This window comes from Aspergillus pseudoviridinutans, assembly GCF_018340605.1.
Source record: "Aspergillus pseudoviridinutans IFM 55266 DNA, scaffold_7, whole genome shotgun sequence".
Classification (NCBI taxonomy): Eukaryota; Fungi; Ascomycota; class Eurotiomycetes; order Eurotiales; family Aspergillaceae; genus Aspergillus; species Aspergillus pseudoviridinutans.
Window position 1 is genome coordinate 1,175,269 of NW_025091287.1, and position 14,163 is coordinate 1,189,431.

At 48.8% G+C, this 14,163-nt stretch overlaps 3 protein-coding genes across 3 annotated transcripts; 2 read left to right on the forward strand and 1 right to left on the reverse strand.

The window, feature by feature from the left end:
• Nucleotides 1–3,732: 3,732 nt before the first annotated feature.
• On the forward strand, nucleotides 3,733–6,523 carry farB1 (putative C6 transcription factor (Ctf1B); the record flags this gene model as incomplete). Its single annotated transcript, XM_043305587.1, has 3 exons — nucleotides 3,733–3,986; nucleotides 4,060–4,250; nucleotides 4,317–6,523. 3 exons carry the CDS (start codon nucleotides 3,733–3,735, stop codon nucleotides 6,521–6,523), a joined length of 2,652 nt encoding a protein of 883 aa, XP_043161522.1.
• Nucleotides 6,524–8,027: 1,504 nt separating this feature from the next.
• On the forward strand, nucleotides 8,028–10,286 carry Asppvi_009740 (S10 family peptidase; the record flags this gene model as incomplete). Its single annotated transcript, XM_043305588.1, has 10 exons — nucleotides 8,028–8,376; nucleotides 8,437–8,541; nucleotides 8,607–8,723; nucleotides 8,793–8,916; nucleotides 8,985–9,000; nucleotides 9,048–9,164; nucleotides 9,225–9,275; nucleotides 9,337–9,490; nucleotides 9,560–9,618; nucleotides 9,717–10,286. 10 exons carry the CDS (start codon nucleotides 8,028–8,030, stop codon nucleotides 10,284–10,286), a joined length of 1,662 nt encoding a protein of 553 aa, XP_043161523.1.
• Nucleotides 10,287–10,874: 588 nt separating this feature from the next.
• Nucleotides 10,875–12,604, reverse strand: Asppvi_009741 (unc-93 family MFS transporter; the record flags this gene model as incomplete). The annotated part of the gene is made up of 4 exons (XM_043305589.1): nucleotides 10,875–11,106; nucleotides 11,173–11,268; nucleotides 11,347–11,954; nucleotides 12,014–12,604. The coding sequence occupies 4 exons, from the start codon at nucleotides 12,602–12,604 to the stop codon at nucleotides 10,875–10,877; spliced, it is 1,527 nt and encodes a 508-aa protein (XP_043161524.1).
• Nucleotides 12,605–14,163: the final 1,559 nt, after the last annotated feature.

Genomic DNA, 14,163 nt, shown 5'->3' on the forward strand with positions numbered 1-14,163 from the left:
AACATACGCGTCTAGTAGAGAAGCATTTACCAAACTATCTCCCTTCCATATTGTCACTAAACATGATTGAACTGAACTTTTCTTGCCTTGACACTTGACCCTTGAGCTATGGAGGTTTGTTATTTGAACCTCCGTACTCCGTATGTTAGTGACTTGTACATTGGAGCCAAATCTGATTGGCTTGTAGTATCCACACTAGTCCCACTCAAGTATCCGCCAGCTCAGTTTTGATTGGGCCAGAACCCATGCCCTCGTGAGACTTACGGCCACTTACGGAGTAAAGGGACCTACCTAGGTAGGCTAGGTACCTAGGGATCGTCCAAGGGTGGGCCCCGTCAACCCACTGTCGGTGTTCTCCGTTTGCCTCAGGCTCCTCCCCGAGTCTCTTCTCTCTGTACCGACTCTGGCTCGTGATTGTTGTTGTAGCATGCCGTTTTTCCTGGCGGGTTGGCTTTCGCCGATTTCCTTGTTTTCTAAGTTCTTAACTTATTATTCATATCCCCCTTCACTGCCTGTTGGATCCTGATACAAACGTGACTGCTCTCTAATGTTTCGAAGTCTCCCCGGATTTCTTTCCTTTTCCTTCGTTTCTTACCCCGGACTAGTGGAGTTCCCTGGCTTAATACTACTCGTAGAGCTTGGCTCGGCTTGATGGGCTACACCTCAGTCGAGAGAAAAAGTATTGACGAGAAGTGGTGGCATGCTACACGCGAGAATATCCCAATGTCTGTTACTTTACCCTTGAGGCATTTACAACATTTTCTTTTCACTAGTTGCGCATGTCAATCAATATTGTAGCTCTTCAGCGTTGGACGACAGGGATCGTCGGGAATGACGACACAGTACATAAGCTATCGCAACCCGTTAAGAATCAAAACTCCGAATTTCGGCAGTTATTACTAATGCTTAATGGTCGACAGTTGCACAGATGAACTGTACGGTGTATTGCTGAAGAGAAAAACCAGTCAGGACTTTTGATGTTTGAACTGAGCAAGACCATCTACATCTGAGCTTTTTCACTTCAGGGAGCTCGATTGCTTTTGCTGTTCGGATAGTGATATCGAGTTCTACAACAAGCATCAAAGCTCCGTTTATCGGATCCCGAGTTTGATGTCTCGGGCCTGGAGTCTCGACTCTGGCCCTATGCACACCCCTGCTGCATTGCGCTTCATATTATTCATCATCCAATGTCCTCCAGAATGGTACGCCGAGAATAGTCTCTTGTTTGAGTTCTAGCCGCGAAAGCGAATAAGTCCTATGACATTGTTTCATAACTCCTTACTTAATTTTCTATTGCATATTGATCCTGGTGCAATGGGTGGAGGTGGATTTTAATGTCTTTTGGAATGTCGAGAACACGTCAATTTCACTCGCAAGCTATCCCCTTTTCGCAAGGTCGAGGCACTCGAAGTAGATTGATACCTAGTATCTATATAGTACTAAGCTGGGGTGAAGATTTGCTCGTGATGCACTGGGCGGGGACCCGGGGGCAGGGGCCCTAGTCCCCTGGAGACAACCTCTAGTTCTCGTGGGGCCGATCCCTTTGGCTTAACCAGATTGCTCATTATCAGGTAGTTTACAATTCGCATCGGGTTCATGATCGGCCTGGATCCCAATTTGGGCAAAGGGGGTGGATGGTGATGCCCCATGGGCTGGGAGTCTGGAGACGGTGAGACGGAGACGGCTTCCAACCTTCGAGTCTCTAGATAGGCTCTAACTATCTGGTCTAACAGCTTCTGAAGAGTACGCTGAGCCTACAGAGTATCGTGAGCGATTTATAGAAGCGCACCTTGATCATATAATGAGTGTAAGAGGTTGCAATGAATCTGATTGAGTTCTAGGCCCAGCAATAATAGAGCTGACATGGCAAGTCACGAAGCTTCTTTCAATACGAGTGCTACCATGTTATATCCAATAATTTTTACTCTTAATCCCTCCTCGGCTTTGGTAGTTCCACGGTCAGCGTACTGCGATATGGTATTCAGCTCCTTGCAATAGATTTTATGAAGCCAGTTGTGTGCCGATTTTAAGTATAAGGCGACAATCATCATCGACTGGACCGCCATCCTAAGGCAGAAGTGTATACCTACCTCGGTACGGAGGACGGAAGACGGAGCTCTCTCCTCCATGCTATGGAACATTGGATAATAATACCTTGAGGCATATATCTCATACCAAATACAGTTCATACCGCCTTGACGCTGTCACCTAGACTTCGGATTAGAACTTAGAATGAAGTCTTTAGAGTGATCAGTCGAAGTTTACGCTGGTTCAATAGAGGTATCCAGATTTCTCGAAGCGGCAACACTCCAAAGCAGTAAAATGGTCCGCAATGGATGGAGGAAAAGCAAGAGATTGGCCAGAATAGATTACTAACTCAGGATGGGGAAAGGGAAAAAAGAAAAAGAAAAAAGGAGAGAATGAAAGAAAACGGAAAAAATTCCGAGACTGTGACGCAGCTACCCTCCCCACTACGGTCGGATCCACTTCGAAGCCAGACCTTACCCAAACTGGCTCCTGAATGACCAATGACAACTGCATTGATTCGCTCAGATATCTCTCTTCAACTCTTGAATCCCCGTGACTGCCTGTGGCGGCCAGCCAAGTAACGTGACCGGGCCGAGGACACGACGCCGATGTGGTAAACAGCAATGCTGGTTGGATAGTGCAGTGTGGCTCAGGGAAAGACGGAAGTGGAGTAGGGAGAAACCGGGTATGGAAACGGCTTCTTATTCTCCATTTTCTCCTCTGGTTTGCTTCCCCATGACCTTGAGGAATTTGAAAGACTCTTTTCTCAACTTCATTCCTGACTCCAGATAATTAGTGAAAAGAGATACTAACAGCGTCAAGATGATAATCCCGAATGGGTGCCATCTGAAGTAATCGGTATATAATTCACCACCTGTCATAGTAAGCAAGCAGCAGTAACTGCCTGGATATCCCATCCCATGCCATACGGAGTACGGAGTAGGTATCAGTTCTGTGCCCCGGTCCGCTCAACACACCCCCGAAGTTGGCCCCTGCTAATCCCGTTTGGTACTGGATGAAATACCCTCAACTCCAGTTTCAGAGTCTACGTACCTTGGGCTCTTAGTGCAACTGAGTTTTGGTTCGGCTCGTCCAATTGTTAAGCCGTAAAACTAGATTAGTTAGTCCCAATTAGATAATAATTAAAATTCTTCTGGATTGACGTCCTGCGGTTCTCGTCTGGGGGAGGCAACACTGACGGCGAGTGGATCTGGGGGGGTTCATGGGGCCTCCTGACTTTACAGTTTACACATTATAATGATTTGATTATTTGGGGTATTTTAACAGTATGGAGTAAATTGTGGTCAGTTATTGGATATCCACAGGATCGATCACTTGTTGTCACCTTGCTATTATTTAAACAATCTCTTCCCCCGGGCCCCAGCTATCCCTTGACTTTTCGCCCTTTGGACGAAATGATGGATTATGATAATGTTCCTTCTTTGAGAGTGTGATAATAAATAATCAAAAAAGAAAGGCACTCTACACTCTCCACTCTTCTTCATTAACCATCATCGACTTTTTTCTTCCTTTTTCTTGTCCTCTTGTTGACGACAATTTCCATCTATACCTCCATCCTTTCGACCATATATCTTCCCTCTACAGCAAATTAGAGAGAAAGACTCTTACGGTTTACACCGCCCCTATTAGTTGATATCATATCATATTGCGTCGCAAACTTGATCCGTTCGCCTGATTTTCACAATGACTAATCTCGCTGTATCCTCCTCGACACCCGCATCCACAAATACCGCGGAGACTGAATCCCAGAGTAAACGTAAAGCTTCKACGGCTGGCCTCTCTGCTAGTTCTCGCCCGGTTAAGCGGCGGGCTTCGAAAGCATGCTGTTGCTGCCGGGCAAGGAAAGTCCGGTGTGATGTGGTGGAGAACGGTTCGCCATGTACGAATTGCCGGTTGGATCAGGTAGAATGCGTTGTCACAGAGAGCAAGAGGAGAAAGTTCGTTCTACATATGTCGATGCGCTGCAGTATTCGTGGCTAACATCGAGTGCGCTTCGCCCTCACTCTTCAGGAAATCCCGTGTCGAGATTGAAAGTGGCACCCGTCAGCCTTCTCAGTCGCCCGCAGATGGCCTTGACGACGCAGGAAGCTTTCTCAGAAGACTCAGCGAGTCCCACGGATTAAATGCGGACATCGCTCCTGAATCACCATCTCAGCAGTCCATCGACTTGGACCAAGGGCATCATATGCCGCACCTTCTGTGTTCGTATTTTCGCCATTGTTCTCGCAGTCACTAATTCCTGTACTGATACTTGGCATTCCCCACAGACCAGAGTCAGGCCAGCAGAATCGGGGGAGGGAACCACTTTCGCAGGCGAATGGCCCCTAATCCTGCAGTTCCGGCCACTCTTCCTCTTCACCATGTCACGTCACAGATCCAGCAGCTATTGGATCCTTCCTTCTCCAGCGCGCGATCGGGTGGTGTACTTCTGCCGGACTACATCAGAGGCTTACCATCCCGATTGCAGAGAGAAGATATCGACTACCTGTCCATGAAAGGGGCACTAACAGTACCCGACGTTGGATTGAGGAACGAACTGCTCAAGGCCTACATCCACTATGTGCACACTTACATGCCTCTATTAGATTTGGAGGAGTTCTTACAGACTATCGTGCAAAACGATGGTATCCATCGGATGAGTCTTCTGCTCTTCCAGGCAGTCATGTTTGCTGGCACGGCCTTTATCGACCTCAAGCACCTTCATGCCGCTGGTTATCCATCGAGAAAGGCGGCCCGAAAGGTCTTCTTCCAACGAGCCCGACTTCTGTATGACTTCGACTATGAAGTCGATCGAATTTCTCTCGTTCAATCCCTGCTGCTGATGACTTACTGGTACGAGACCCCTGACGACCAGAAAGACACTTGGCACTGGATGGGCGTCAGCTTGTCCTTGGCGCATACCATCGGCCTGCATCGGGACCCCGGGAATTCTCGCATGGGCGCCCGGCGCCAGCGAATGTGGAAACGTATCTGGTGGAGCACCTACACTCGCGATCGATTGATCGCCCTAGGCATGAGGCGCCCTATGCGTGTCAAAGACGATGATTGTGATGTTCCAATGCTGACGCTCGACGACTTCGAATTCCATCCATTTTCGCCGGAAATCGTGAGTATGGTGGGGAACTCGGAAATCCTGCAAAATGTTGAACACCAGAAAGAGCTGGCCCTGATGTTCATCGAGAAGGCGAAGCTTTGCCTGTGCGTCAGTCATGTCCTGTCGGCTCAGTATTCTGTTCTCAGTCACAAGTTTGGCGGGACGATGGAAACGACTATGATGTTGGTTCCCAAGAAATCAGCGGCAGAAACGTTCGAGGTTCGGCGTTGCGATCAGGAGTTAGAAGATTGGCTGGCCAATCTTCCTGCAGAAACTCAGTACACTCCGGCGGCGCCCGCGAAGTTAACAGAAGCTCAGGAAGTCTTGCACTCTCATCGCGCTCTCCTTAAAATGGTCTATCTGACTACGTCAAGCGCGTTGCACCGTCCCCAGGTCCTTCCTGCGAGCCCTTTCCCGTCAATGGATGCGGAGCTGCAGGAGATCTCGAGGAACAAGGTCCGATTCGCCGCGGTTGAAATTACGAATATTGCACAGGACTTGCACAGCCTGGATTTGACGAGATATTTCCCTACCACCGGCGTCACTGTACTTCTGCCCGCCGTCATCATCCACCTACTGGATATCAAATCGAGCGACCCCAGCGTGCGGATGACCAGCCTCCAGCGATTCTATCAGTGCATGCGCATTCTGCAACGTTTGCGAGAGATTTACGCATCAGCTGACTTCGCGACATCCTTCTTGGAAGCCGCAATCCGAAAGGCTGGTATTCAGCTCACTGTGGCTCCCCAGGACGTGCAAGCTCGTTCCAGCAGCTCTTTCGAAGCTGGCGCACGTGTCAATACGCTGACCCCCCCTCCGGATTCTCTTGCCCAGAAGATCCCCGATCTGACTTACCCGAAGCCGGCGGCGGTTGGAACTGCTCGCCCATCCGTGGAAGAAGGCGACACATTGTTCGCCTCTACTCMTCCCCCCTCGGATGGCAGTGAAAACGGCAGTACTGCCAACATCAACCGGAACTATCACCGAGATGCCTTCACCATTCCAAATTTGGACTCGGAACTGAGTATTAGCGAGCTGATGGGCTTGGCTAATGATGCCGAGGTGACTCAGAATGATTTTGATGCTCTGATCAATTTTGATGATGCCGGTGCCGACTTCTTCACGGCCGACGATCCTATGAATCTTAACGGATCCTGTCCCAACAGCAAAGGATTCGAATTTACCATGGATCCGATTAATGGCATGTCTGACTTGATTGGGTTTGACACCGGAAACAAGGCCGACATCGCCAGCCTGGGTGACAGGCAGCTTCACAGTGACCGCGTGGTCACGACAACGGGGCACAGCAACACCGAGACAGCAGCCTCGGAGTCTAACGGTCTCACAGCTAATGTCGACGCCGACCTTGGTATCTGCTAAGTGGTTGATGTGAATGCTCTACAATTGAGAGCACCGTTTCCTTTCCTTTTGTTAACGTTCGCTTTCTGTATGCCTCGAGAGATGATTTCCTTTGACGGAGTTTATGTATAATGGGTCTTTGGGACATGAATAGGTTTTGGATGACTATATATTCGCACACTTGCGTTGCGCTGTAGTGCGACTGTTTGACTACATAGAGGGTATCAAAAGCATGACGAAGGAAACAGCAATGAACTTGTATTATGACGCACTTTATTTGTCTCTGACCCTTTTCGTCTTTCTACAGTAAACCTACCGGTCAAACAGCAAAGACCCTGACTCGGGTTCCTGCCCTCCTGGTACTTCAGAGCGCACTGAAATTGATGCTTACACTACTTGACAGCCCTCTTGGTGTCTCCTTAGCTTCCGAACTGGAAAACTATCTAGACCACGGCCAAGCAGCGGTGAGGCTATGACAAGACAGGCCAAGACTTTACGCCGTAGTGCTTTGTTGTGATTGTCTTGCTTGGGTTTATCGGCCCTGCCGTTCGGTTCAAAGCTGGAGCGAACCACAGGACCCGGTATGTAGATATAGCATGGCGGACAGACATTTGACCGCTTCAATTGAGTTACAGAAAATAATCCATTTCCAGTTGTGGGAAATAGAAAACAGGCAGCAAGCATATCTACTTGCCTTTGAGGCTAAACATAATCAATTAACAACAAATGTTTATCAAAACTGGTCCGTCGGGACCCCGGCGTGTCCTTCTACGCCATTCCTCTTTTGGCAGGTCGAGCGGGAGTTGTTGATCCTCCACTTGCTAATGAGCCGAAGTATCTAGGTAGTTGCGACCTATCTACCCAGTCTCTGAAGTCAGTCATCATCTCTCGTGAAATCTCATCAAGAACCCAAAATGTTACTTCATTCACTTGAGCCGCTTCCTGTCTGCTTTCTCTCGAGCTTCCATTTCTCAAGCTGGAACTGTGCTCCAGGGTCTTCGTAGCCATGAGAATCTTCTCATCACGCTCGTCGACGGCTGCCGATCTTCATTAATAATATGTCCGGAGGATGAGACTTGTTGACCGATCCACGTTACCATTGGTGGAGACACTAAAATCGCGCCATTAGCGATGCTCAGCTTGTGTTCTTGGAAGTGCTTCGTTCCCATTAGGACCTATCAGCACCTAGAATACGAGACATTGCAGATAAGACGCTTGCTCTGTCTATTTGCTTCGTCGCTGGTTGGATCTTCCAGAAGTTCCAGCCTTCCAAGTATCGTCGATGCAACCTCATTATCGAGCTAATTCTACAAGGATCCGAGACTCCCCACAATGCAGATAGTTTCCCCTCACGCTTCGAGCTGTAAGCTAACTCGCAAGCTCAAGCTCTCTCGTATTAAAGCCAGGGAGTACCCTGGACTTACCATGGTCTCCTTGAGCTGCAAGTGCAAAGGCCTAGGGATTAGGGTTGACACAGTTTTAGCCAAATACTCTCTCGCAGTTTCTACCCTCAAAGGTCCCGAAAATGCGTGGTTACGGCTTGATTTCCTTGTTACCAGTGGCTGCAGCCATTTGGGCACCAGCGACACATCAACCGGTGACTGTTGATAGACGACAGTTGCCCAAAAACCCTACCGGAGTGAAGACCATCCACACTGCTAACAATGTTACAATTCGCTACAAGGAACCTGGGAAGGATGGCGTTTGCGAGACCACTCCTGGGGTCAAGTCATACTCTGGCTACGTTGACCTCTCACCAGAGTCTCACACTTTCTTCTGGTTCTTCGAAGCACGCCATGACCCCAAAAACGCCCCCATTACTCTTTGGCTGAATGGTGGTCCTGGAAGTGACTCTTTGATCGGTCTGTTTGAAGGTTTGTGCACCCATTTTTCGACGGAGATTGTGTCTTGATATCTGATTGCCGATTAATTAGAATTGGGTCCTTGCAGGATCAATTCCACACTCGACTCCATTATCAATCCTTACTCGTGGAATGAAGTTTCGAATGTGCTGTTCCTGTCTCAGCCTCTGGGCGTCGGTATGCATCAGACCACAAGCGCTCTTGAATATTCCAGGCTCACGACTCACGGTACTGCAATACAGGATTTTCCTACAGCGAGGCAGAACCCGGCTCGCTGGATCCTTCCACTGGTGTTTTTCAAGATGCATCCGTCGCCGGCGTTCAAGGCCGATACCCTGTCATTAACGCTACCCTAATTGGTAATTTCTGAACCCTGATCCCGTTTCAGATACTCCTCAGCCAGGCCTCTTAACAATATGTTCTTGCAGACACTACTGATCTCGCCGCTCACGCTGCCTGGGAAATTCTTCAAGGCTTCATGGGTGGTCTACCGCAGTTGGACAACAGAATCAAGTCGAAGGATTTCAGCCTGTGGACTGAAAGTTACGGAGGGTAGGTCATGCTTTCCAACAGTCACTATGTAAGAGACCTTTTCTGAGTTAGGTTCGCCCGTCGCAAAGCCACTATGGCCCAGCTGTGAGTTTCCTATTCCTCGTCTTGAGCACATGGCCTAATGTTTGCAGTTCTTCAATCACTTCCATGAGCAAAATGAGAAAATCGCCAATGGTACAGTGAAAGGAATTCACCTCAACTTTAACTCCCTCGGTATCATTAACGGTATCATCGACGAGGCCATTCAGGTATGCTTGCATTTTCGATAGTGGGTGCGAGCGTTGGGAGTTGCTAATTTCTTTTTTCAGGCAGGCTACTACCCAGAGTTTGCAGTGAACAACACCTATGGTATCAAGGCTGTGAGTTGACCCTACAAGGCAGTGTCACGGACGAGCCTACTCACACCTTTTAATACCATAGGTCAATGATACCGTGTACAGCTACATGAAATTCGCAAACGAAATGCCAAATGGCTGTCAGGACCAAATCGCACTTTGCAAGCAGACGAACCGTACTTCTTTGGCGGATTACGCTATCTGCACCGAGGCCACGAACATGTGCCGGGACAATGTCGGTACGTTCATCAATCGTCCTGGGTTCCTCTTAGTCAAGAATGTAAACTTCTGACTGATCGTATAATTAGAGGGACCATACTATTCATTTGGTGGTCGTGGCGTATACGACATCCGGCACCCGTACCAGGTAAGTGGGAGCAGAGCGCGCTCTATGATTGAAAATCATCTGAAATCAAGCATCCGAGGAGCATGAAAGCCCTGACTGAAGCGTGATTCACTGCACAGGATCCTACCCCGGAATCATACTACGTTGACTACCTCAAGAAAGACTCGGTGATGAACGCCATCGGAGTAAACATCAATTACACTCAGTCGAACAATGATGTATACTACGCCTTCCAGCAGACCGGCGACTTCGTCTGGCCCAATTTCCTCGAAGACCTGGAGGAGATCCTCAAGCTGCCCGTCCGCGTGTCGCTCATCTATGGTGACGCCGACTACATCTGCAACTGGTTCGGTGGCGAGGCCGTTTCCCTCGCGGTGAACTACACCCATGCTCGGCAGTTCCGCGCCTCCGGGTACACCCCAATGGTGGTCGATGGCGTCGAGTATGGCGAGACGCGCGAGTACGGCAACTTCTCGTTCACTCGCGTGTACCAGGCCGGCCACGAGGTCCCCTACTACCAGCCTGTGGCGTCGCTGCAGCTCTTCAACCGCACTCTCTTCGGCTGGGATATTGCCCAGGGCACTACCCGCATTGGTCCCGATTACAGCACCAACGGCACGGCCAAGGCGACGCACACGGAGTCTTCCGTCGCCTTGCCTACCGCCACACCTAGCACCAGTGTCCACTGATCTCGTGCTGTGCATATGACTTTATATATCTGTACATATTAGGATCAAGGCCGCACCAGTATCTGGTGGGGACATATGTGAAGCAATACTTCCAGCAAATGCGCCCGCCGCAGTCACACACGCAGCGGGTCTTCTATGCGAGCTCTTGATCATTATCCCAATTCGTAGAATGAACATCTCAACGTTGAACGAATTTGATTAGTCAGTAGATATATATGCATGTGCAGCTATAAACCTGATGCACATCCGACGAGGAATCCAAAGTTCGACACACCAGCGCCCAATGCGTTCACAACCGAGGAGAGAGGGCAAGATGAGACAACAAGAGAATAGACCAGGGCGGCCCCGTCGGTCAATTAAACAGAACATTAGTGGTCGTACATCATAGATACATGCCCTGAAGCCTCATTCAAACATCCAAAACGCTCTGAAGGAGTCGGCGCATGACTAAAAAAGCAGTGATGCAATAATAAACAAAAATTGTGTCAAATACAAACATGAAGAAGGATCATGTTGTCATACTATGCGCCAACACTACACATCAATATGTTCGGGTGAAGCGGATCGAAGGAAGCTCGCAAGAGCGACTTAGGTGGAGGACACATGTTTCGTGACTGGCTCTCCCTTCGTCGAGTCTCTGCGATCTTCGGTGGCAATCACATCTTCGGCAGTTTCGTCGGAAAATTTGAGGTCCTCCTCGACATCCACGTGTTCCTTGATCTTGAAGAAGATGATGGGAGAAGCAATCAACAGGCTGCCAACAAGCAATCCCCAGCAGGAGGCGAACTCGGTCATAAAGGGGGTCTTTTCTGCATCCAAGCTGCAGAGATCGGAGATGTCAGCGGGGATATTCTTGTGAGTTCATATACGCTGTGTTAAAACTTACCGCCACATTCCTGCAGCACCAGCAGATTGAATTCCCTTGTAGAAACCTGCGAAGTTGGCTAGTTTACGACCGTTGTTGGAGAGGGATCCCATAAACCTATAAGTTGTTAGAGTTTTCGAGACAAACTCAGCGGACATAACAAAAACTCCGAAAGAAGCCACTGCGGGGACTCACCAGTATGCGCACGTCTGGAAAGCAGCATCGTAGAAGCCATAGAACATGTAGAGGAACATGGGACCAACGTAGCCATGGGACGTAAAGTCGACGTCTTGTTTGGCGGTGGCACGGGTATACTGCTTCTGGAAAGCATAACCACCGCCCCAGACACCCATGGTGATGATAAGGAGGATCAGCCAGTTGAGCTTGGCGCGCATGGGCCGAGAAAGAAATTTCAGATCCAGAAGCTGGCCAAAGACAAAGGCACCGACCATCTGCATGAGCCAATAGAGCAAACTGTTGAGAGATCGGGTACGAATGTTGAAGTAGGCGCCATTGACACTGTTGAAGTGGTATCCGTAGAACCAGTTACTCGCCAAAAACATGGGAAAGAACAGGACGATGTAGTAGTCGGTGCGAAGAGTCTCATAGAGGCCGAGGAGCTCCGATTTCCAGGTAGGGTTCTTGATCGAGATGACGCGGGAGCCATCCTTGCGCACGACGTACTTGGAGTCAGAAAGGAACCAGGCGAGAACGAATCCCAGAGCCATGAGAACCATGAAGGCGATGTAAGTCCCGTCATTGACCGTTCCGGCGCTCGAGTGCATATTCTGGCCCAAGGGAATCTGTGCGCTAGGAATCAGTAAACCGCGTCCCTGGAGACAAGCCTAATGACGATACGTACCAAACTTCCAATCACTCCACCAAGGTTGAAGATGACCCAGAAGATTGCGATGAACTTTCCCTTCTCGTTCTCACGCGGATAGCTCATCATGACTGCGCCCTGCGCGCACCACAACAGACCGGCACAAACACCCAGCAGGGCACCAGCGAAAATGAGGAAGCCGGCGTTTTTGTTGTGGTTGTAGGAGAGAAGTGATGCCACATAGAGGAAATAGCCAAAACCACCAAAAGAGAGGGTCAGTTGAAGACCAATTCGGTTCGCAATGGAACCTGCAAAGAAGCCGACAACAGCGAAGGTACTGTACAGGGCCGTGTTGGCATTGTTGGTGTCCGTTGGATCGACCTGTCCACCACCTCCGAGACCACTGACCGCATTGAACATACCGGGGCATAGGAAGCAAACAAACGAAACCAGGATCAACTGGACCTCGGGCGAAGCAAACCATGGCAAGGTCAAGGGGCCAATTTTCAACGGCTTGTACATCCACGGCTTACCGGCGATGGTGCTATGACGGCCGGCTTCGGGGTCTGCGGTGATCGTGGGACCTTCCTTCTCGGGCTGGTGGCCGTCCTCTGGCTTTTCGGATGCCATGCTGGTATACTGTATGTCAAGAAGAACGAAGAGAAGCGATGGTATTGATAATCAATGGACCCCCGCGAGAGACAGCGGGTGGATCAGATGTGATGCGCAGCAATGGGAATGTTTGTTGGTCAGCGAACGTGCCCTAATACACCAGAATAGGTATTCAAGGACTGCAAGCAAACAAGAGAGGATGAAAGAGGTGAGAGGTGTATACGGGTATAGGTAGGTATATACGGATATGCAGAGTATGTTTATGGAAAACAAACAAAGCCCCTACTAGGGAGATAGATGTATACAAGAGAGGCAGGATAAACAGCAAGGGGAAAAGATCGCCGAAGATCCTTTGCGCCGGAAACAGAGGAAGGGGACGAAGAATGTGGAATGACGGGGTTGGATATGTGTGCAACAGGGACAGGGACCTATATATAATAAGGTGCGAGGGTCAACACAATAATTATGTACGACTTGGTTTACTCCCAAGAGGGAAAAGCCAATGTTTGTTTGTGTCAGAAGAATCCGGGGTAAAGAGAAAAGGAGAAAGAAGAATGATGATGAGAGAGAAGGATAATACGAGAGGGAGCGCGGCCAAACAAATAGTCAAATGCGACGAGGAAGCGAGGAGAGCTGAGCTGGATTCCCAACCACCAAACCATTCAAGTTCAATGAATCTGATTGATTCAAAAAGGAGAAAATAAAATAATACTCTGGAACTGTGTCTGGAGGGTTATTTTTAAATAAGGAAAAGGACCACAGGAAGGAGAAGCTAAAGAGAAGAGTGGATAAGGAAAACAAAAGTAAAAAAAAAAAAAAAAAAAAAAAAGTTTCGAAGGGCACTAGAGGTAACACCAAACAGTCTAGATGAAAGTCAGATAGAGGATGGATTATCAGATAGATAAGTTTTCGATAAACGAAGTCACACCGCGGGACAAGGTGAAGAGAGGCAGACAATGGTAGACAGATAGTATAGTAACACTCATGTAGTGGATACAACAAAAGAGAGAGAGAACGAGGCGTACCTTATCTTTGGGAAAGAGTGCAAGGGTTGCGTTGAGACTGAGTGGTTCGGAGCTCCCAATCAATCATGGCCACAGTCAATCAAATGATACCAAGGATTGTGTCTGATGTCTTTTCCTTTCTTTGACACGAGAAATGACGATTGACCTATACTCGGTAGTAGTTGATATGCTAGTGATACCTACAAGGACGAGTAGATATGCGTGCAGATTTGGGGGAGAACCGGAGAACCCTTGGATCTTGGATCTTGGGAGTGCAACGACTCCACAGCAACTCCAGGATTATGGGGAGGCAATTTGCGGAGAGAACCACACAAATCACACGCACAAGTTAGTAATGAAAACAATAAGAAGTTGACGAAGACGATGATGGATTATGGATAAGGGATTTCTTGGGTCGTACTCTCAGTAAATGAGATTAGTGTAGGGAACTGGAAACTCCTCAATCAGTATCTTATGATCAATCATATGCCATAAACGGCAACAGACAATAGACAAAGTTCCAAAAGGCACAGTCGAGGTGACAGCCACGCGACAGACGGCAATTGAAACAGT